The 20,774-nt window shown below is 60.6% G+C and overlaps 1 protein-coding gene across 1 annotated transcript in view; it reads right to left on the reverse strand.

Annotated features, from left to right (window-relative positions):
• The window catches only part of ANGPT4 (angiopoietin 4), a 29,355-nt gene extending 12,398 nt beyond the window's left edge, over window positions 1-16,957 (reverse strand). The window contains exons 1-3 of the mRNA XM_008256189.5: window positions 16,199-16,957; window positions 3,531-3,686; window positions 2,291-2,412 (exon numbers count right to left, since the gene is read on the reverse strand). Of these exons, the coding sequence (XP_008254411.3) occupies window positions 2,291-2,412; window positions 3,531-3,686; window positions 16,199-16,507 (587 nt within the window). The 5' untranslated portion in view covers window positions 16,508-16,957. The remainder of the gene's footprint in view (window positions 1-2,290; window positions 2,413-3,530; window positions 3,687-16,198) is intronic.
• Window positions 16,958-20,774: the final 3,817 nt, after the last annotated feature.

The raw sequence follows: 20,774 nt of genomic DNA on the forward strand, positions 1-20,774 counted from the left end.
GGGCAGGGCGCACAGCGGTGAGCCCGCGGCGCCCGAACCCACCTGCGCGCCTCCCCCTGGGGCCCGGCCCGCTGTAGGCTCGGATGGAGTAGGGGAGAAAAGAGAGACCCGGACCCGGAGTAAAACGGATTGAGGTCCAGGAGAGGAAAGAGATGGGATGGCAGAGACACACCTGCAAGCAGGCACCCGTGATCAAAACCCAGCTATGTCTGCTTTAGAACCCGCAGCCACTCCCAGGAGGGCATGGGGGACCATGCCCTTGGATGTACCCTTGTAGAAAAGGGATCGGCTTAGACACCCAATGGCGAGGAGTGGCGGGGTGGCTCGGTGCTGCAGCCACAGAGCGGAAGGAGGCAGCGTGCATGTGCACAGAATCGGGGCCACGCCCAGGTTCGTGGGGAATGACCCGGTATAAGTGGGAAGAGAGAAAGACGAAGGGAATTCGCATGAATGTAGAGACACCGGTGAAGACAGAGCAGAGGGCGACACGTGGCACCTGCGCTGGCCCTCGCTGGGCAGGCGGTAGGGGCGGGGTGGAGGCCCGGGCTATCGCCTTGATTTTGGGAGGATCTCTGTTGTCTGAGGATGTGTAAGCACCAGGCGCTCTTGTCACGGATTAGAAAGTCAGCAGGTATTTTAGAAAGAAGGCTTCCTCTTGGGGTGTCAGATCCTCCGGGCGTGCTCACGTGGGTGTGAGAGGAGACCCAGGCCGGTAGCTCACCGCATCCCTGGCTGAGCACCCGCCCAATCCGTTAACTGGGGGCTGCAGGAGTGCACCCAAGAGGGCCGAGCTGGAGGGAAGAATGGGCCAGCGTGGTGAACTGTTTCCAAGGGAACAGAAAAAAAGAAGTGTAGAAGAGTGAGGTCTACGTTTGGGCTTAAAAAGGAGCAAAAAGGCCTGTCCACACTTGGTTGGGTGTTCATAAAAAACCCTGGAATATCGGCTCTTGGAATATCAGTGCCGTGAGCACGGGAATGTTTGTCTCTTTGCTCATTGCTGTATGCCCAGGAACTCCAGGTGCGCCTGAGCCGTGGAAAGAGCTAAACAAACAAACACCGTGTTGATGGCCCGACTGAAAGGACGCCTCTGGCCGGGGTGGCGGCTGAGGGCTGGGCCTGGGAGGGCCCCTCTCGTGTCTACCTAGTCGTGCCGACTCACTGTGCACACTGAAAAGGAGTCCAGCCCGGGCAGAAGGACCTTCTCCCGGAGCCTGGGTCCTCCCGCAAGGGCGCAAATGGGCACACACTCAGGTTCCAGGTTCCGGGTTCCAGGGTCAAGAGCTTATCAGTGGACATTGTCAATCTTCGCTGATCTTGGCACCTGGTGCCAATCAAGGAAGTGAAAATGTCCCTGGCCACGCCACTTGGGGTCTGGGGGAAGTGGAATGCGGAGAGGGACAACACTACCCGAACTGCACCCAGGACAGGGAGCCGGCGATCCTCATGGCCATGTCCCTACAGTGCGTGAATGACTGCTTTACCTGGCCCTGGGGGCGGGCCTACAGCCGGTACCCTGGGGACTTTTGCCTCCCCCGGAACCCTGACCTTGGCAGTTTCTGCTCCACTCAGCCCGAAACCCAGATGAAATCAGCCTGGGTTCTCTGCCTTATCTCTACTCTGGAACTATTTTTCCCTTTGTAATTTAGAGGGCGTTCCCCTGGCGCACATTTGCATACTGTGCAGAAACTCCCTGGCTGTGCACACAAGACGCTGGGAAGCCCGGCTGCTTCTGGGAACGGGAGCTGGAGCACGGGGTCAGACTGATTTACTTGCAAATAAGTGAATGCAGTTAAAATTCACAGGGTGAATCCCGTGATGTGCAAATTATATCCAAATAAAGCAGTCAGATGGTATAAAGTAAAGAAAGGGAGAAAGGAAGAAAGAAGAAATTTAAAAAGAAGGAAAGAAAGGAGGAAAGAAGGAGACCAAAAGAACCAAGCAAAATGCCTGTCCCTATCCCCAGCCGGTCCCTGCCCTGCCACGGCCCCAGCTCGGCCCAACTCAGCACCCACGCCCAGTCACTCCAGTCCCAACTCCAACCCTGGCCTAGTTCCATCTCCAGCTTCAGCCCAAAGCACCCCCCCCCCCAATCCAAATCCAGGCCCCCAGCTCTGGCCTCAAACCTATCCCAGACACCAGCCCAAGTCCAGCTTCCAACGCCACCCCCGCCCCAGCCTCAGCCCTGGCTCCAATGCCCGCCCTGGGTCCCAGCTCTGACTCCAACCGGAGCGCCTGTCTGGCTGCGGCAGGAGCTGGGGGCTGGGGGCCGAGGGCCGGGGCCAGTGCTCACCTGTTATGGCCCTGCAGCTGGTGCAGCTCCCAGCTCTGCAGCTGCAGCTGCTTCTGTAGCTTGTTAGTGGACATGGAGGTCTCCAGCAGCTGGTTCTCCATGCGCAGCGTCTGGTTCAGCACCTGCCCCAGCAAGAGGGAGGGGGTGGGGAGGGGCTCCGGAAGCCCTGTGGAAGCCCTGCTGGCCGTAGCTCCACTGCTTCAGGAACTCGCTGACCCGTGGCCACCCTCCCAACACTGGCCCCTGCACTCAGGGCCTAAAGGAGCTTCTGATCTGCTTCCTCCCTGTGCCTGTCCGTCCTCTGCAGGTGGTACTCCGGGTGCTCCCACAGTGTGCATCAGGATGCCTCCGTGAGCCCCACGTTCAGTCCATTGGCAGGTGCTGTCAGCTCTGCCTTCCACTTCCCTCTCTCTCCATGACTCCTGCGCTGGCCCTAGCCTCTCTCTCGTCCTGCACCTGCCTCTTTCCCTTGTCCCTGTAGTCCAGTCCCCACCCCACAGCCTGAGGCAGTCTTTTACGATGTTGCCCCTTTGCTCACATCTCCTGCAGCAGGAAAGCCCCGGTCTGCCTCCACTGGTCCCCATCCAGCACTCTCCCCCGGCTACTCCAACACGCTGGCCTCCTTGGTGCATAGGAGCCTAATAGCACGGTGCCACCTCAGGGCCTTTGCATGTGCTGTGCTCCCTGTCTGGGACGCTCTCCCCAGTGACCCAGGCTCCAGTTCTACCTTCTCAGGGGGCCCTTCCTGGCCTTGCCCTAGGACCTCGGGGCTCTAACCCCTCCCACACTTCCTGCACCCTGCTCTTTCTTCCACTTGTTTTCTCCTTAGCACTGTCATTCGGCAGCATGCTATTGGTCCTGTTCATTTCCTTGCCAAGCCCCAAGGGAACAGGACACATGTCTGTTTTGTTTACGGCTATAAATAAGACCCAGGCATCTCAGTGCTGGGCACACAGTAGGGGTGCAGTAAACGTGTGACCCTTTGTCATCCATTCACTTCCATGCCCTCTGTGTAGTCACACCTGTTTCCCCCTCCCCCATGCCACTCCTGTCTCACACCACGGACCCCTGAGGTCTGATGAATTCTTTACCGCCCCTCCTCTCCTGTCTCACCGTCAGCCTGGCAGAAAAGCCAAGCCCAGGCCCCTCCCCCAGGACTCTGGGACTGGAAGGGACGCCTTGGCCACCCCCAGGAACAGCGGTCAGGGCCCCCGAGGGGCACGGCCTTGCCCTGCGTTACCTGAGTCTCCACGTTGGTGAGCTTGTGGGTCTGGGCGGTGCTCTGGTTCAGGAGGCTGGTGCCCAGCTCCAGCATGGTGGCCGTCTGGTTCTGGACCACGTGCTGCTGGGCCTGCACCAGCTCCGACCTCAAGTTCATCTGGATGTACCTCTCCAGCTGTAGAGAGACCGTGAGCTGGGGTCAGGGAGTAGGGGCTGGGGGAAGCCTCCTGTCCCTCCCACGTGTCCCCGTGTGAGGACGCAGAGCCCCCAGGCCACCGTTACCTCCCGTCTGGACTCCCAGGAGCTTTCTCCTCAGCCCCGCTGCTTCCAGCCTTGTCCCATCCCAGTCCCTCCTCCATTCGGCAGCCAGAGGGACCCTGTTAACCCCACATCACATCACCCCTCTTCCTGGCCTCCTCCCAGACCCTCCCAGCGGAAAAGCCAGAGGTGCCACCATGACCACAGGGCCCTCCATGACCAGGGCTCCCGCTGCCACTCTCATGTCCTCTCCTTTTCCTTTCTCTCCACCTCCCTCCACCCCAGATGCAATTCTGCTGACTTTCTCCCAACACAGAAGCACATGCCTACCTCAGGGCCTTTGCAATGCTATTCTCACTGTGTTCCCTCTGCAACCCTGCCCCAGCCCCATCCACATCCTATGCCGCCTCACCCTGTCATTTCAGGTCTCTATGCACCTACCATGCTCAGACTTTATATATATAGATTCATTTTATTTATTTGAAAGACAGAGTTACAGAAAGAGGTAGAGATGGAGAGAGAGGTCTTCCATCTGCTGGTTCACTCCCCAGATGGCTGCAATGGCCAGTGCTGTGCTGATCCGAAGCCAGGAGCCAGGAGCTTCTTCCGGGTCTCCCACATGGGTGCAGGGACCCAAGGACTTGGGCCATCTTCTACTCCTCTCCCAGGCCACAGCCGAGAGCTGGATTGGAAGAGGAGCAGCCGGGACTAGAACTGGCGCCCATATGGGATGCCAGCACTTCAGGCCAGGGCTTTAACCTGCTACGCCACAGCGCCAGCCCCCCAGACTTCATATTATATGTTTCTATTTTATCTGTCTCACCCCTTGGATGTCAATTCCACGGAACCAGGGACTTGGTTCCGCTCACCACTTTATTTCTATGCGTAGCACAACACTTGGCATGTCTTGGGTGCTCAATACATGTGTTCGAGTAATTGGTGGAGAAGCGGGAGCAGCGAGCGTCAGAGCACAGCCCCCACCTCATGCGCTCTCCCCTGCTTCCTAGGGGTAAGCCGGCCAGCAGCGGTGGGCACACATCGTCCCTTACAGGCCCGTCTGCCAAGCTCTATTTCCATCTCCTGGCTCCCTGGGTTGGCCAGAGGGGGCTGGCCAGTTGCCAAGCCTTCTGGGATCCCACATGCTAGCATTCGCGTCTCTGACAGGGCTGCTGGCTTTCCCAGGAGCAGGAGAAGCTGGCCTGGCGCGAACCCAGGATCGAGCCGTGGAGGTGAACAGTGTGTTCTGAGGCTCCGTGCCCGCGGGCACGGAGCTTGCTGGCCGCTGCCCTCCCCGCTGCACACATGAGGGCTTCTGGCCACCGTCTGCACCCTGGCTCCAGCTCCTGCCCTCGCCCTCCGTCTCCTAGGAGGCTCCACAGGGCAGCCCCTTGGAAGCCTGGGTTCCCTGGGGAAAGGCCGGCCCTGGCTGGGGGGCAGGCTCTGGCCAGTCCTGCCTTCATCTCTTCGCTCCCATCCCTTCCTCCCTGAAGAGTTCATTTGAAGGTGCAGGCTCCGTTGTCAAATCCTGGAGGGGTGCACGTCGGCGGTGCCGGCACCGATCTGAGCAGCTTCTCGAAGTGTGGTCCTGGAATCAGCCTCACCTGGGAGCCGTTAGAAACGTGAACTGCCTGGTGCCAGCCCGGACACACAGAATCTGCAGCCCCGGGCTGGGCCTGCTAAGACAGGCCTTGCAGCAGAATCCGCGCTTGCTGCAGCGCGAGAGCCGGGGTGTGGGCGTCACAGAGGGAACCGAGGGCCGGGGAGCAGCGCCCCAGAGCTGCTCAAGGCCTCCCCCCCACCCCCCGCCCGCGTCATCAGTGCCGCCGGGCCTCCTGCCGTACAAACGTGCACTCATCTCAAAATAAAACAGACAAAGACAGCGCCTCGATCCCAGGCCCTCCAGCTGCTCCCCCCAGTTACTCTGTTCCGATCGCAAAGCTTCTCCAACAATTCCTCTCCATTTCTGACCTCCATGCCCACTCACAAACATTGCCAACAACAAAAACACAAACCACACACACTCACGCACATTCATATACAGAGATACTTCCAAAAGCCCATGGAAAATGGAAGGAAAAGATAGATTGATTTTGCTGCAAAAATTATTCGAAATCTATGCCTGGTTTTTCCATAATCTGTATTTCCCATGAACTTTCAGGAGGTTCCTTACAGAATTAGGGGGCACTGCACACATGCAAAAACATACAGGGAAAAACATAATCCCTAAGCATCTCGCTGTCTGCCTCTCCACCTCATTAACTCTCTCCAGCCCCAGGAAGCCCCTGTGCTTTCCAATTCACTGTGTTGTGACCAAGCTGAGAGACGTTGTAACGTGTTACGTCTCTCCACAGCCCTGGCAGCCGCACCCTCTCACTGGAAGCCCTCCCCGGCTGCACCGCCTCCTGGTTTCCCTCTGGCCCCCACGGCCCTCTCTGGCTCCTCCTCTATCATGCTCTTGCCCCGGGGTGGGAGGGGGGTTCCCATGCAGACTCCCAGGCCCTGACAGCTCCAGGTGGCCAAACAGCACGGCCATTCCCATGGCGAGAGCCTCCCAGGCAGCTCCCCCGTCTGTCAGTGACCCCAGAAATCCTGCCCAAGGTCGCCACCTGCTAGCGAGGTTCCAAGACTCGGAGTCCAGGGGCTTCCTTTGCAGAGTGGGGCTGGCGCCTCAGGGTTGCCCCCTCAGCACTGCTCTGGTCCCCTACTTGTCCTATGGCTGCAAGTGGCTGAGAGGGGCACAGGTCACCAACAGGTGATGGTCTGGAGCCCATCACCCAATTTGCCATGCCCGCCCACCCTGGGATGGGCAGTCTGGGCCCGATGGCTCTGGAGACTCCCAACGGCCGGGGGTGGGGATCGGCCAGGGCGCAGGCCCCAGCTGGAAGGGCAGGGGAGGACCCCACCCGGACTGGGGTACACTGCTCTCCGGGCTCCCCCACCCCATCCCATGGTCAGCTCTGCCCCTTCTCTGTCACTCACATGCTGGCAAATTCCCAGGCCTGAGACGAGGGCCTGGCCTCCTCCTGCCCTCCAGTTGGCTGAGCTCTGGTCCCCGGGCTGCTGCCCCTGCCCTGGGCCTGGGTTTGCCACCCCAGTGAAGCCTTCAGGTCACAGCACCCCTCACTAAATCCCCACCGGTGCAGAGAGCAAACAGCTGACAGCTCTAGCCCAGCTGCGCAGGTGCAGGGTGAGGCTAGGGGCAACCCCGTTCCAGGCTGTAGGCAGAGCCCAGCCCAGTGGTGGGAGGTGCATGAAGGGTGAAGGGGGAGGGAAAGGCCTCAGCAGCACCACCCCAGGCACAGGCACAGGGGCAGGGAGGGGCAGGGGCAGCAAAGACTTAGCCCAGAATATATACTGGGTGCCCCCAGCACTCACTCGGCTCTCACCGCACCATTTCACAGATCGGGAGACTGAGGCCCCAGTCAGGGAAGCGACTGCCAGAGGCTGCCCCCTGGCAGGGTCTGGTGTGGACCTGTGCACCTGTGGCAGGCCAGGGCCCTGGGCTCAGTGTGCAGGTTTCAAATATGCACAGTTTTGCAGTTTCATTTATTTATTTATTTTGGGATGGGTGATAGAAGGGCATTGTTCAAAAATCCAAGAAACCAAAAAGAAGGATGTGAATGGCAGATCTCACCTCCTGCCCCCACCTGCAGCTCCTCTCCCTAAGGGGCAAAGGAAGGGCTCCTTCCAGAGAAACCCGAGCAGGGGGCAGCTGCCCCACCTCTGCCCCACGTCCTCGCTTCTTTGTTACCTTAACCTGGAGACTGCTCCCGCCTGCCCAGCCGGGCTCCCCAGCCGTCCTAACCCTTGCCCCCTGCCCCCAACACGCCATTCGCTCATCGAGCGCCCTGAGGGTGGGCCTGGGGTCATTGGCAGCCTCTGCTAACAGACGAGCACCTGGCCTAAGTCCCACAGCTGTGGGTGGCAGAGGCTGGATTTCAGGGCAGGCCTCTGGGCTCCAAAGATGGCACCTGTGCTGGGACACCCGCATCTTAGCTAAGTACTTAGGTTCGAGTCCCAGCTCTCTGCTTGATTCTAGCTTCCTCTACTGAACACAGTGGGAGGAAAGAGGTGATGGCCAGGTATGTGGGTCCCTGGAGCTATTCTTGGCTCCTGGCTTCAGCCTGGTCCAGTCTGCCTGTTGTGGCCATGTGGGAAGTGAACCAGCATATGGGAGATCGTCATCTGTGTCTTTCTCTCTCCCTGCACTGCAAATAAAAATGAAAGAACAAAAAGGCAAGATTCTGCTCTTAGCCACCGGTGGGCTGCCGGGGCAGTCTCCATGACCCCAGCATGCCCACCTCCCTCGGTACAGTGGCTGAGTCCAGACAGGCCAGGGCCACCAGCTGGGGGGCTATAGGATGTCGGAGGGGCTTCTGAGGCTGGGCCACTTTCCGCCTTGCCCGTCGAGCCCCTTGCTCTGAGGAAAGTCAGCAGAGTCTCCCTGAGGACTCCCTGGGGAGTCCACAGAGGAACTGAGCCAGCACCACGGGAGTCAGGCACCCTGGGGACGACCCCAGCCTTGGGGACGTCCCAGTGCCACTGCATGGCAGGCCCAGTGTCAGAACGACCTGGTCACGTCGCTCCTGAATTCTGGCCCCTCAGACGCTGTGTGGGCACGGCGGGCTGATGAGGAACTCGCTGCTTCTCCAGCACAGACAGGGGTGGGAGCGCCTTGGCCCCTGCGCGCCATCCCCAGGCCTCAGCTTCCTCATCCTGACCACAAGACTGGGTAAGACTTGCGGGCGGGGTTGCGAGGGTCGCCCCTCCTCCCCGCCTCGCCCCGCCCCGCAGGCCGGCAGACCCCGCCCCGCAGGCCGGCAGACCCCGGCTGTTCGTAGGCGTCTCCCTCCCTGCCAGGGATTCTATTGCTTTCCTCCCTGGTCAGGGCTGGGAGCGAGCAGAGCCAGCGGGCAGGGGGCCAAGGCTGGAGACCCAGGGGCCTGTGGGCTCTCGTGGAGGCCTGAGCCTCCCAACCCGCGGCTCGCCCCGCAGGCCCCCGGCACCAGCCCAGCTCCCCGCTGCTAGCTGCACGCCCCCCGGGGCTGCTCTGGGCTGGGAGCCTGCCGTTCACGTCCTGGCTTGACTCCTTCCCCTCCTTGCGCGTAGTGCGGCTTCTCAGAGCCTCAGTGGCCTCACCGGAAAATGGGCTCATTGTTTCCTTCTCACAGAGGGGCTGGGAGAGGGACCTGCGCTCTGCTGAGTCTTTTCCCTTTTGTTCGCGAGGAGGCCTGGCCTGGCACAGAGCAGGTGCACAGGCGGCTGGGAGTGTCTATGGCTGCCCTGCCTTCACCAAGCCCCGGCTCCTGGGGGCAGCTTGGGCGTGGCCAGGTGAAAAGACCCCAGGGCAAAGGCCAGGGGTGTTTGGGAAGGGGTTGCAGAGGGAGGGGAGCAGGGCCCTCGCCATCCTGTGACCTTGGACAAGGCACCCAACCTATTGATGCCTCAGTTTCCCCCTTTGTTAATGGACAAACAATCCCACTGCACAGGGCCACTGTCAAGTGAATGCGGTAATCCTGACGAGGCACACAGTAGGTGCCCAATTAGTGCTGGCCCTGGCTTCTGTGATCTTTCTTTACCCCAGACACTTGGAGGCTTTTGTGCTCCCTTGCCCAGAGGAGCCAATCGGACGGATATGGCATCCTCAGGACCCTGCAGCTGGTCAGGGCCACCCCTGGGATATGACCCTTGACCCCCACTCAGTCCCTCCTAGACCCTCTGCTGGCTCTGAGGGTCCATTCCAGACAGCTCAAGGGCAGCTCTGGGGTTAAGCAAATAACATGGGGCCAGGGTCTGGCTGGAGGTGTGGGCTCAGCAGACAGACCTAGGGCCCGGTTTCTCCCATTTCCAAGGCTTTGTGCTCATCCCAGCTGGCGGTGGGGCTCTAGGACCCAGCAGGAGAGGACCAGAAACACGTGGCCCAGTCCCCAGGGATGGCCTGGCCAAGCCACTTCAACAAATAAACGCGGGTCACTCTGGGGAAGCTGCGAGGGGAATGCTGCTGCTGCTCCCCCAGCCTCACCCTGGGCAGGTGGCCGACAGCCGGTCATCCCCAGGGGGCACCTGAACCAGCAGCTTCCAGGCCGTCTTCTTCTAAAAATCATCTTTGCTTCTCCCAGAAACAAACCCTGCCCTCCCTACCCCACCCCACCCCCAGTCCCAAACTGCTCAGAAAGAAACCATCGGTAAGATTAGGAAATCAAACCCCAAGATACTCTGTCAGGCCACCGAGATGCATTTCTTGTTTGGATAACCGAAGGCCGAAAATGCCAAGAATTTATGGGCAGTGTGGGGAGGCCCGGCCAGCGCGGGCATGTCTCCAGCTGGGCCAGGACCCACAGCAGGCTCCCACTGCGTGCCCTCCTGACCCACGTCCAGCCAGGCGAGGCCCTGGGACCCCTGGGCTGCAGGGCCGAGTTATTCTGAGGTTTGACGTCAGGGACCTGGAGCGAACCCCAGAGCTGGGGCAGTGCCAAGTCAGGAGGCCCCTGCTCAGCCCCCCACCCCTCCTGATGGCTGTGGGTGCAGAGAGGAGAGAGAGGCCCTCTCTGGACAGCCCAGCTGGGGGACGTGTGCTGGCCATGGGGCTCTTGTGTCCAGGGTCTCCAGTGAGGACGATCAGGGAAGTGGAGGCAGCAGGGTCAGCCTGGGGACCAGGGGAGGGCCTCAGAGAGGCTTAGAGAAGCAGCCAGCCAGGAGAGAGATGGAGACTGTGGGGGGTGGTGGCAGTGAGTCAGGGCCACCGTGAGACCACAGAGACAGAGAGACAAGAGGCCCAGAAAGACAGAAGGGAGATGAGCAAAGAGGGCTGCCCTGAGCCTGGGCCAGCTCCATACAGCTGAGACAGTGGCGGCCCCATCCCCATCGGTGCACGGCACAGAGCCTGCTCTGCCGCTGGGACTCGAGACTGGGGAACGATGTGCTGGCTCCTGCACGTGGAAAGGGATGGCAGAGAGCCGGGGCTTGTGTCTGGCCCTGGTTTTCCTCCATCTTCCCATCCATAGAATGGGTCACTCTGTGGGGCACGGGAAGGAGGCAGAAGATGCCACTTCCTGGCGGGGAGCTGTGGGGCAGCTGACAGCGACCAGAGCGCCTGCTGCAAGCAGATGCTGTGCCTGCCCTGCTTCTCTGGCCTCGCACAGGAGGCACTGAGCAGAGGCCCGGCCCCGGGTCCCACAACCAGTGCACACAGACCCGGGGACGGTCATGTGACCAACCACCGGGCTGGGGGGCTGCAGGAAACCTGCACTCTAGCTGGCCCTCAACATTGCCGCTGCGGCTTTCCACCTGGGAGGAAGCAGGACAGGGCCCCCCGGTTGCTGTGCAGAGAGCCGCTCCAGCCAGGGGCTTTCCGGGGGGGAGGGAGGAGAGTGGTGGGAGCAGGAAGGGAGGGGGAGGCCTCCAGGGCTGGAGGAGAGCAAGTCAGAGGGGGAGAGGGAGCAGGGTACCGCTGGGCTCCAGGACCCCAGCTGGCTGCAGGTAGGGGCCTGGGAATCATGGAGGCAGCAGGGAGCCCCCATTCTCTCCAGGTCTCGCCTCTCTGCCTCCCCCCCAGAGTCAGGAGAAAGAACCCAGAGAACAGGCTGTCACTGCGGGCCGCTGTCCCTCTCTGGCCTCCACTTCCTCACCTGCCCATGGTAGGGAGTGCAGAGGAGCTGGGGGCATGGGCTGAGTAGCTGTTGGCCTCTGGGAGCTCACAATGGGGAGGGCGCCCCCTGTGGCCACTCAGAGGAACAGACTCTAGCCAAGGACTTGGGCACCCTCAGTGGCAATGCTGCTGCTGCTGCTGGTGCAATTAGAGACTATTTTGAAACTGTTTGTTTTGCTTTGGTTTTCTCTTTCTCTCTCTTCTGGGATGTTACAGCAAAAGCCAAAAGGAAGTCTTTGAGTTTCAAAGGCTCTGAGAGCAACAGAAGAACCAGAAGGTCACGGTCACAGCTGCAGATGTTAGCAAGTATCCCCGACTCAGAAGGAGAGGACCATTCCTGTGAGCCCGGGGTCAGGCGTCTCAGCCTGGTGGAGGGAGGAAGGGCCTAAGAGCTGCAGGACTGTGTCTCTGTTTGCAGGGAGAGCCCGCGGGGAAAGAGCCAACGTGCACGCAGAGTGTGCTGTGTCCCCGGCACCAGGCCACGGGCTGCATGGGCATTGGCTCATTAAATCATCGTGGGGTAGGTAGCACTGTCAGCTCCACTCAGCAGGCACGAAGACTGAGGCTCGGGGAGGGGAAGCGACTCGCTCCAGGTCACACAGCCAGGAAGAGGAAGAGGAAGAACTGGGCCTCAGCTCCCAGCAGTTGTCAGCTCCACAGGCGTGCGACAGACCCGGGGACAGTGGGTACCAGGTGTGCTTACACTGATGGGTCTGATTTGGGGCAGGCTGCCCAGGCACAGCTAACCAGGCACCGATCAAGGGACCAAGGAGCCCCTTTCCAGGAGGCGGTAACAGCAAGCATCAGCTTGGATCCCCCCTGGAGACCACCCAGGATCGAGGACCTCTCCAGAATACCCCCGTGCACAGCTGGCATTTACAACCCCGAGGGGTCTGCGACCCGGGGCCTGGCTTGATCAAGACAGAGTTCCCCGTCCATTGAAGCAGGGGTTCAAAGCAGAGATTGTGCCGAGGTGAATGAATGCCCACAGAACTTCTGCACGCTGGTCTCCATAAGCACGCAGCCAGGCAGCACGCCGAGCGTGGCCCGAGAGGGGTCTCACTGGTCTTCCCAGCCACCCCCTGGGATCCCCTGATTTTCTCTGTCTTGCAGAGGCTCATGCAGCCATGGCCACCTGGCAAGGAAGGGCTGGCCCAGGGGGTGAGCTCAGGCTGTCTGCACTCCCTCATCAGAGCTCTCTGGCCCCGTGGCCCTGTAGGGGGATGGGAGCCCTGCCCAGGATCACTGGGCCAGGTGGGTGGGCACCTGGAGGACACATCCCACTGCAGGCTGAAGAGTCGGGCCGGGGACCTGGCAGGCCCAAAAGCCAGGCTTAACCCCATGCCCGGACTCAGCCAGTGTTTCCCAAGCCCCTGGCACTCTGGTCACAGGAAGGACATGGCCTGCTGCTAGGTGGAGGGGGCAGGAGCCTGTCCAGGGCTACTGCAGCCTGCTGGCTGGGCGGTGTGACAGCTACAACTGAGGAGCACTCCTGTTGGGGAGGGAGGGGCCGAGTCCCAGGCCATTGTGGAGTTGAGACACCCTTGGGCCCACAGAGGGGAGTCAGTTGTGGGTTTGGGGCTCAGGACCTTATCAGCTGCCAAGTGGCGTCATCGCAGACGGGCCGGAGCTGTGGGCACTGAGAGAGCGGCTGCGAGAGTGGCCATGTGGTCAGCGGTCATCTAGGGAGCACCTGTTGTGCCACATGCTGTTCTGGGCCCTGGGGACCGAGTCGTGACCAGAGCAGATTCGGTCCCTGCCCTCTCAGACCTCACAGACACAAAGAAATGCTTTTAGGAACATGAGGTAGGGGCGGCCGGTGCTGTGAGGTAGGGGGTAAAGCTGCCGTCTGCAGAGCTGCCATCCCATTTGGGCACCTGTTTGTCTCGGCTGCTCCACTTCCAATCTAGCTCCTTGTTAACACGTTTGGGAAAGCAGAAGATGGCCCAAGTGCTTGGGCCCCTGCGGCTGTGTGGGAGACCCGGATAAAGCTCCTGGCTCCTGGCTTCGGCCTGGCCTAGTCCCAGCTGTTGTCTCTCTCTCTCTCTCTCTCTCTCTCTCTCTCTCTCTCTCTGTCACTCTGCCTTTCAAATAAATAAATAATTGTTTTAAAAAATAAGAACATCAGGTAGTGATATGTGTTAAGGCAAAACCAAAGAAACCAGAGGGCCAGGTGAAGAGACAGAGAGTACGAGGAGGAGGGTGGCCCTTACACATGGGCTGGACATGGAGGGCCTCTCTGCGGAGGTGACATTGGAGCAGAGACTGAAGGAGGTCGGAGGTGAGCCACGGGGTGTATGGGCAGGGTGTGTTCCAGGGAGCAAGGTTTTGGCTGTCAGTGGGAGAAGATGGAGCCTCTGGCAGGGTCTGACTTGGGCCCTGCGGGATCCCCCTGTCTGCTGAGTGCAGTCTGGGAAGGGGGCTGGGTGGAGCCCGCAGCCCAGGTTGGCTGTGATTCTCACCCAGGTGGGTCCAGGGTTGGGGCTCTGGGGGGCAGAGGGTGCCTGGGGCTGGTGAGCTTGGTGGATGAGCCCATGCTCGGTGATGGACAGAGTTCTCCAAAAGAGGCTGTTGAGCTCCAAGGTGAAGTTTGTCAAGAGGGGGAGCAAGACGAGGGCTGGGCCATGGCCCTTGGACTTGGGAACTGGGAGGGGACCGCAGGGCAAGCAGCTAGCGGGAAGTGAGGGCGCGGAGGCCAGGCTCGTGGACTTCTGTGGCTGAGAGGAAAGGATCAGCCCTGGCCCTCGCACCCTTTCTCTCCTTCCTCTCCCTTCTTTTTTCAGCGAAGGAGATACTCGGAGGTGACACCAAGGGGACGCAGTTGGAGACACAGGAGGGTCTGCGGAGCCCATTAGGGCACAGGACCACAGCGCAGCAGGGAGAAGAGTGGCCTTGGCCGAGGAGGAGCCCTCCCCTCTGAGCCTGAAGAAAACCCCCAGGCACCGGTGGATGCCCGGGTGATTCTGCAGGTGCCAGGCAGGCGCCTGTTTCTCTTTGGAACAGGGGGGTCCACAGAGGATGAGGGGGAGGTGGGGATGGAGGACTGAGGAGGTGAGCCTCAGAATGCCCTGTGGGGCCCGAGGAACCCCGGCAGACTGGGCTCCGGTGTGAGGAGGGGAGCTCCCTCCAGGCGCACAAGGGTGTGGGGGTGGCGACAGATGGACAAGAGTGCAAGGCAGGTGAACAAAGGGCAAAGGATTGTGGGAAGACAGTGAGTGAGGGGATGAGGGCAGTGGTCAGGCAGGAACTAGGCCAGGTGTGTTTTCATGATTAGACACATGTGTGTAGTTAGACACATGTGCGGACGGACATGTATGATTGGGCACACATGTGATTAAACATGTGTGTGGTTAGACGTGTGTGTGTGTGTGTGTGTGTGTGATTACACACGGGCCGGGCGGCATGTCCACCTTGAGAACAAACAAGAGGAAACTCCCAGAACTCTGCTTACGGGAATTCATGGCACCTGTTTACATGCCTGCTCTCATTTGTGTCATAGCACACACCTATCCTGTGAGCCCTGGTGCAGGTGCACAGCCGCTGGGTAAGTGCGCATGTATGGGGGCGGGGGGCAAACGTTGGCTCCTGACCGTGTGAGATGCAAGCAGCTTGGGAACCAGGGGGCAGGCGGGCGCCGCGCTAGGAGGCACCTGGAGGAATCCAGTCTCCTCCGCAGCGCCGTCGGCCGCTGGGCTGTCTGCTGCTTCAAGCGCTCTGCAGCTCCAAGAACGTCCTGAACATCCTGTTCCACCACCCCACAGCCACCGGGCAGACACCCCAGGGGGTGTCTTGCCCTCCCCTCTCCCCAGGGCCATGTCTGCCAGGCTCACCTCTGTCCCCAGGGTCTCCTGAGGGTACACATCACGTGCCCTGCCCAGTTGCTGAGAGAAAGACAGCAGGTTCAGCTGTCAGCCTGGTCTGGGACCCCATGGTCCTCAACTTCCTGCTGTCTGTCACACCCCCACCCCACCCCGCTCATCCGTTCATCCGCAGAGCTTATCAGCCCCTTCAGAGTATACCAGAGGGTAACCGACCACGCCCCCGAGGCCCTACCCTGCTCCAGGCTACCACCACCCTGTGCCTGGAGCTCCTGCAGCTCCCAGCATCCCCTCTGCCCTCTACGGTTTGTTCTGTTAGAATCAAATCAGAGATCCTCTCCTTACTCAAACCCTGAACTGGCTCCCATGGCACAGAAGAGCTAAAGCCAAAGTCCAGCACCCCCACTCCCACCCCCCAACTCCCACCTCCCCCCCCCGCCCTCCTCCCCAACACGGTCTGCCCTGCCCTCACCTCTCAGACCACTTTCCCCCCTCCTCTCTCCAGCCACCCCCAGCACATGCAGAGGACGCTCTCCCCAGACCGCTGTGTGGCCTGCGCCTCACTTCCCTTGCCCACGCAAGACACCGTCTCTCCCGAGATCTGGCCGCAGAGCCAGCCCTGGGCACACCTGGGCACACCTGAGCCCTCCCTTCCTTCCCTGTGCTGCCGGCTCCCACCCCTTCCCTCTTCTCTGTACAGTTGCCGCTCTGACACGGGGGAAGGGCCTGGCTCCCGGCCAGCGCTCAAAGAGTTCTTGCTGGGTGAATGAATGAATGACAGCACGGGAGCCAGGATTCCAGTTCTGACACAGCCTAGCCGTGCTGTGTGGCCACAGGTTCCTCCGTGCCCCTCTCTGGGCCTCACATCCCAGTTTGCACCACTCAGAGCCCAGCCCTCCGTGCCCAAGCAGCCTCTTGGGTTGGCTGCTCCCCCTGCTGCCCCCACCCCGCGGGTCCCCCTACCTTCTGCAGCCACTGGGTGTTGTTCTCCAACGCCTTCTCCAGCTGCTGCACCCGCTGAGCCCGCCAGTCCCCTGGGGGCAGTGTGCCGGCCGATGTGTCTCTCTGGAGGCTGTTGGAGCCCCTGAAGTCCTCCGGCTCCGGCATGCAGGGCCTGGGCTCAGGCAGCACAAAGGTGTAGGTACACTGGCCATATTGAATACTATGTGACAGGCGGCGCCCGCTCATATCCTGCCACCTCTGTTGGGCTGCAGTCATGGTGGCCACCAGGAGGAGGAGGCTGCCCAGCAGCATGGCAGCCCGGCAAAGCATCTAGACACTTGGTTTTGGCAAGGGGCGTGGGGTCAGAGCCTCCAGGGGCTGTGCCTGCCCGCCACTTGGCCTCGTGCCCAGGACGTCCGGCTACGGCCGGCAGTGGACAGGCGGAGGCGGCTGCAGCTGCAAACCCCGGGTGGCCAAGCTCCGTGCAGGCTGGGGGGCGGGGCTATTTATACTGCTGTAGCGCTCCAGCTGCTCCTCTGGCTGCCTCCTGCCCCCAGAACCCCCTCACCTCTCTCCTTTCCCCCTTTCCTTCCTGTCTTCACTCTGTGGCCTGCACTCGGCCCTGTCCAGGCGCGGCCTGACTCTGGCTGCCCAGGGCTGCGTCCTTTTATTCTCCAGTGGGGGCCTGGCCCTGCGGGAGGGGCGGGAAGAAAACCAGCCCCAGACAGCGAGGAGGCGAGGAGGCTGGAGGAGCGCACGCACGCACGCACGCAGGCAAACACCAGCCCTGTGCATTCCCTCCCCACCCCTTCCCTGCCCCCAAGGCAGGGATCTCGAGTTTCAGCCCCTTGGCTCCCCCTCCCCCTCCCCCCTCTGGTTCCAAGTTAGCTGGGAACACAGGCCAAGTGCCCCCCAGAGAGCAAGAGGGAGGGAGGCTAGGAGGAGGCAGCCGACCCAGTGTGCTTCCCAAAGAGACTCAGGTTCTCCAAGGCCTGAGAAGGGGGCATCCCTCTGGGAGCAGGAGTGGGCCGGGGGGGGGGGGGGCGTGTGATGAGCCGCCCTGGGGTGGCCACGGCCTGGTTGCTGGGACACCAGGCTCCAGGCAGACTGTTGGGGGCAGCCTGTGGCTGGGTGGCTGGGAGAAGAGCCTGGGGTGTGGCAGGCTCCCAGCCAGCCCTCCCTGAGGCAAAGGATCCTGGCTCTAAGAACCCCAGGGAACTTGCTGTACCCACAACTATGAAACCTGAGGTCGGGGAGCAGGACAGGAAGGTGATTTTAGCTGAGCTTTATTGAGAGAGCAGAGCCGGGGGGACGGGGGGGGGAGCAGCAGTGGGGGCCACATATGCAGAACAAGACTTTCAGCTGGATAGAGGAAGCCCCTTATCTCAGGAGCTGTCAGGGTTCTTCCTCGTCATCACCCCACTCCGGACACCCATCAGGCCCTACGACCGAACTGGTCACCTGGCCGTTGGCCTCAACCTGGGTATCAGCATCTCTATTCCCTGACTGGTTCACATTTCTCTTAGGTTACAAGGCCTGTTTCCCAGCTACACTGATGAAGTCGATTACTGGCACAGCCCTGGGCCTCAGCCTACCTGTCTCTAACTCTTCTCCCCTCTCCCCCACAGCTGGCCTCCCCTCCCTGAGGTGTGGACTGGAGTGAGCCCCACTCCGGCACGAGGAATGAGTGCGGGTCCCCAGCATGGGGGCTGAGGGATTTTCAGTTTACTGGGTCAAAATCTGGCGCCACCCCCTACAGCTGGGTGCCTTAGGGAAATGACTGAGCCCCTCGGTGCCTTCATTTCCTCTTTAAACAGGAAAATACCACCACCCCCCTCACAAGGCAGACAGTTAGGTGAGGTCGTGCAGGGGTGTGTGTGTGTGTGGTTGCAGGGCGAGAGGCACCCAGTAGTGGATCCCCACACCCACTGCCCGTCCTGGGTGAGCTGTCTGCAGGCTCTGTGGGCTGTGCCAGTCTCGCCTCTCTCTCTCTCTTCATTTCCCCAGCTCTTTGGTTATTTTTTTCTTTGTTTTCCCAGATCCTGCGCTTGGGGGCAGCAGAGGATGAGGGGCTCTTCCGGGGGACTGAGAACAGTCGAGCAGGTGCGAGGCTCTGGCAGGAAGAGGAAGGGGAGCCGGTTCTCAGCCTGGCCCCGCCTCAGTCGCCTCTGCAGAGGATGGGGCCAGACCCCTGGGACCGTAAAGGAAGCGGGGTTAGCGCAGGCTGAGATGTCTACAGTGCCTGGTGCAGGTGAGCGCGGGGTAGGCATAGGCTGCGCCCTCTATCGCCCCAGGAAGACAGCACTTTAAAAAAAAAGATTTATTTATTTATTTGAAAGGCAGAGTTAGAGAGAGAGAGAGAGAGAGAGAGAGAGGTGTCTTCCATCCACTGGTTCATTCCCCAGGTGGTCGCAATGGCTGGAGCTGGGCTGATCTGAAGCCAGGAGTCAGGAGCTTCATCTGGGTCTCCCACATGGGTGCAGGGGTCCAAGGTCTTGGACCATTTTCCACTGCTCTCACAGGTGCAATAGCAGGGACCTGGATAGGAAGTAGAGGAGCCAGGACTCGAACCGGTGCCCAATGTGGGATGCAGGCCCCTTCTTTACCCATGACACCACAGCGTCGCCTCCTGGAGGAAGCACTTTCATGCTCCCCATTGTACACCCAAGAAAAACGAACCCAGCCCTGCGCTGGACAGTGACCTGCCCACAGTCATGCAGTCTGAACGGATTTGACCTGGAACTGTGGGAAGAACAGAGAAGGGCAGACTCAGCTGCTGGCCGGGCCCCGGGCACATTCCTTGGGGCAGGTTCCTCGGGCATGTTCCTGATCCTCGGCCTCCAGTCAGCCCCTCCGGGCAGTGGGAGAGAACACCTCCCCTCCCATCTTCATGTTCTGCGTCTGTGCCCCGGAGCCTGGGGTGGGGGTAGGGGGGCAGGGAGGAGGCTACTGGGAGACACCGCTGTGGGAAGCTCCCAAGCTCCCAGAGAATGAATGAATGACGTGGTTTTCTTCTTTGCCCACACTCTGCCAAGTAGTCATGGAAGTCAAGGGCCCCATGGTCTCATCAAGGGCACCTGGCACAGAAGAGGAAACGAATTTATCCATCGGCAGGGCAAATGGAGGCGGCATCAAGGAGGGTTCTGTGCCCAGGGCCCCGCCTGCCGGTGCCTTGCCAGCCTCTGCACCCTCACTTGGGCGCCAGCTCAGGGCCTGTGCGTGTGCTGCTTTCTCTGTCCGGAGCCCGCCTTGCACCCGCCCTCACTGCGCTTCTCAGCAGTGCTCCAGTTACTGATTGCTGCCAAGTCACCCCCAACAGTTAGTGGCTTAAGGCAAAAGGAACCACTCATTATCTCCCAGGGGTTCTGCGCCTCAGGAATCCGGGAGCTGCTCCTGCGGGCAGCTTTGCTCAGGTCTCTCCTGAGGTTGCAGTCAGAAGGTGGCCGGGCTGGGGGCATCCCCAAGGTGTCTTCCCTCGCCTGCCAGCGCCTGGGCATCCCCATGGTCTCCGCAAGTGATCTCCTAGCATGGCGGCCTCAGGTGACATCTCAGGTGGCTTCTCACGTGGCCACTCCTGGCCACACGGATGCGCAACCCCAGGGAGCCAAGGGCCTGTCGTGACCTGGCCTGGGAAGTCACTGTGCATTTTCATCACGATCTAGTGGTCAGGGTCTGCCTGGCTTGGAGGCATGAAGCGCAGAGCCTCTCTCTCTCGAGGGAGGAATATCACAGTCATAACAGGGGCACGCAGGGGCTGGCATGTGGCAATGCCGGTTAAACTGCCACCTGCAAAGCCAGCATCCCAGAAGAAAGCCCTTTCGAGCCCTGGCTGCTCTGCTTCCGATCCAGCTCCCTGCTAATGCACCTGTGAAGACAGCGGAAGATGGCCCAACTATTTGGCACCTGCTGCTCACATGGGACACCCAGATGGAGTTCCAGGTTCCTGGTTGTTGCGGCCATTTAGGGAGTGAATCAGTGCATGGGAGATCTCACCTCTCTCTGTCTCTCCCTCTCTTTCTGTAACTTTATCTTTCAAAGAACTAAGTAAGCAAATCTAAAACCAACCAACCCACCCAGGGCATGCATGAGGGTGCATGGCTGCCTCTGGCTCTGCCCAGGTGGGAGAAATTCCACGCCCCTGCTGTTTTCCAGCTTCAGTGTGGCTGACACCTGCCCGCACTGGCTCCTGGGCCCTGGGCTCGTCTTCCATCAGGAGGGCCCCCTGCTCCAGGCTTCTCCCGTGCTGAGAGGCTGAGTCCTGACTGACGACTTTCCCTCTCCACGGGTCCCTGCACTGAATATACAGTAGGTGCCCGGTTAACGCCTCCTGAGTGTAGGGTACCTAAGGGAGTGGCTGCAGCCTGGAGCCAGGTTCCCTCTGTTACTGAGGCTGAGCGGGAGCTGGGGCTGCGGAACCAGGGGAGGCCATTGCCAAAGTCACACCCAGGAATCTGTTCTGAAGAACTGGTCTTATGGCTCTTGGGACTGCAGGGTGGCAAGCAGGCTCATTCCTGCAGGGCCATTTTGGGCTCCTCAAAGGTGTGGGTCCCAAAGCAGAGGTGGCCACGGCCTGGGCCCTCCACTTCCGGTTGTCATC

The sequence above is a fragment of the Oryctolagus cuniculus genome, chromosome 11 (assembly GCF_051225735.1).
Source record: "Oryctolagus cuniculus isolate XC-2025 breed Fujian yellow rabbit chromosome 11, ASM5122573v1, whole genome shotgun sequence".
Taxonomy (NCBI): domain Eukaryota; kingdom Metazoa; phylum Chordata; class Mammalia; order Lagomorpha; family Leporidae; genus Oryctolagus; species Oryctolagus cuniculus.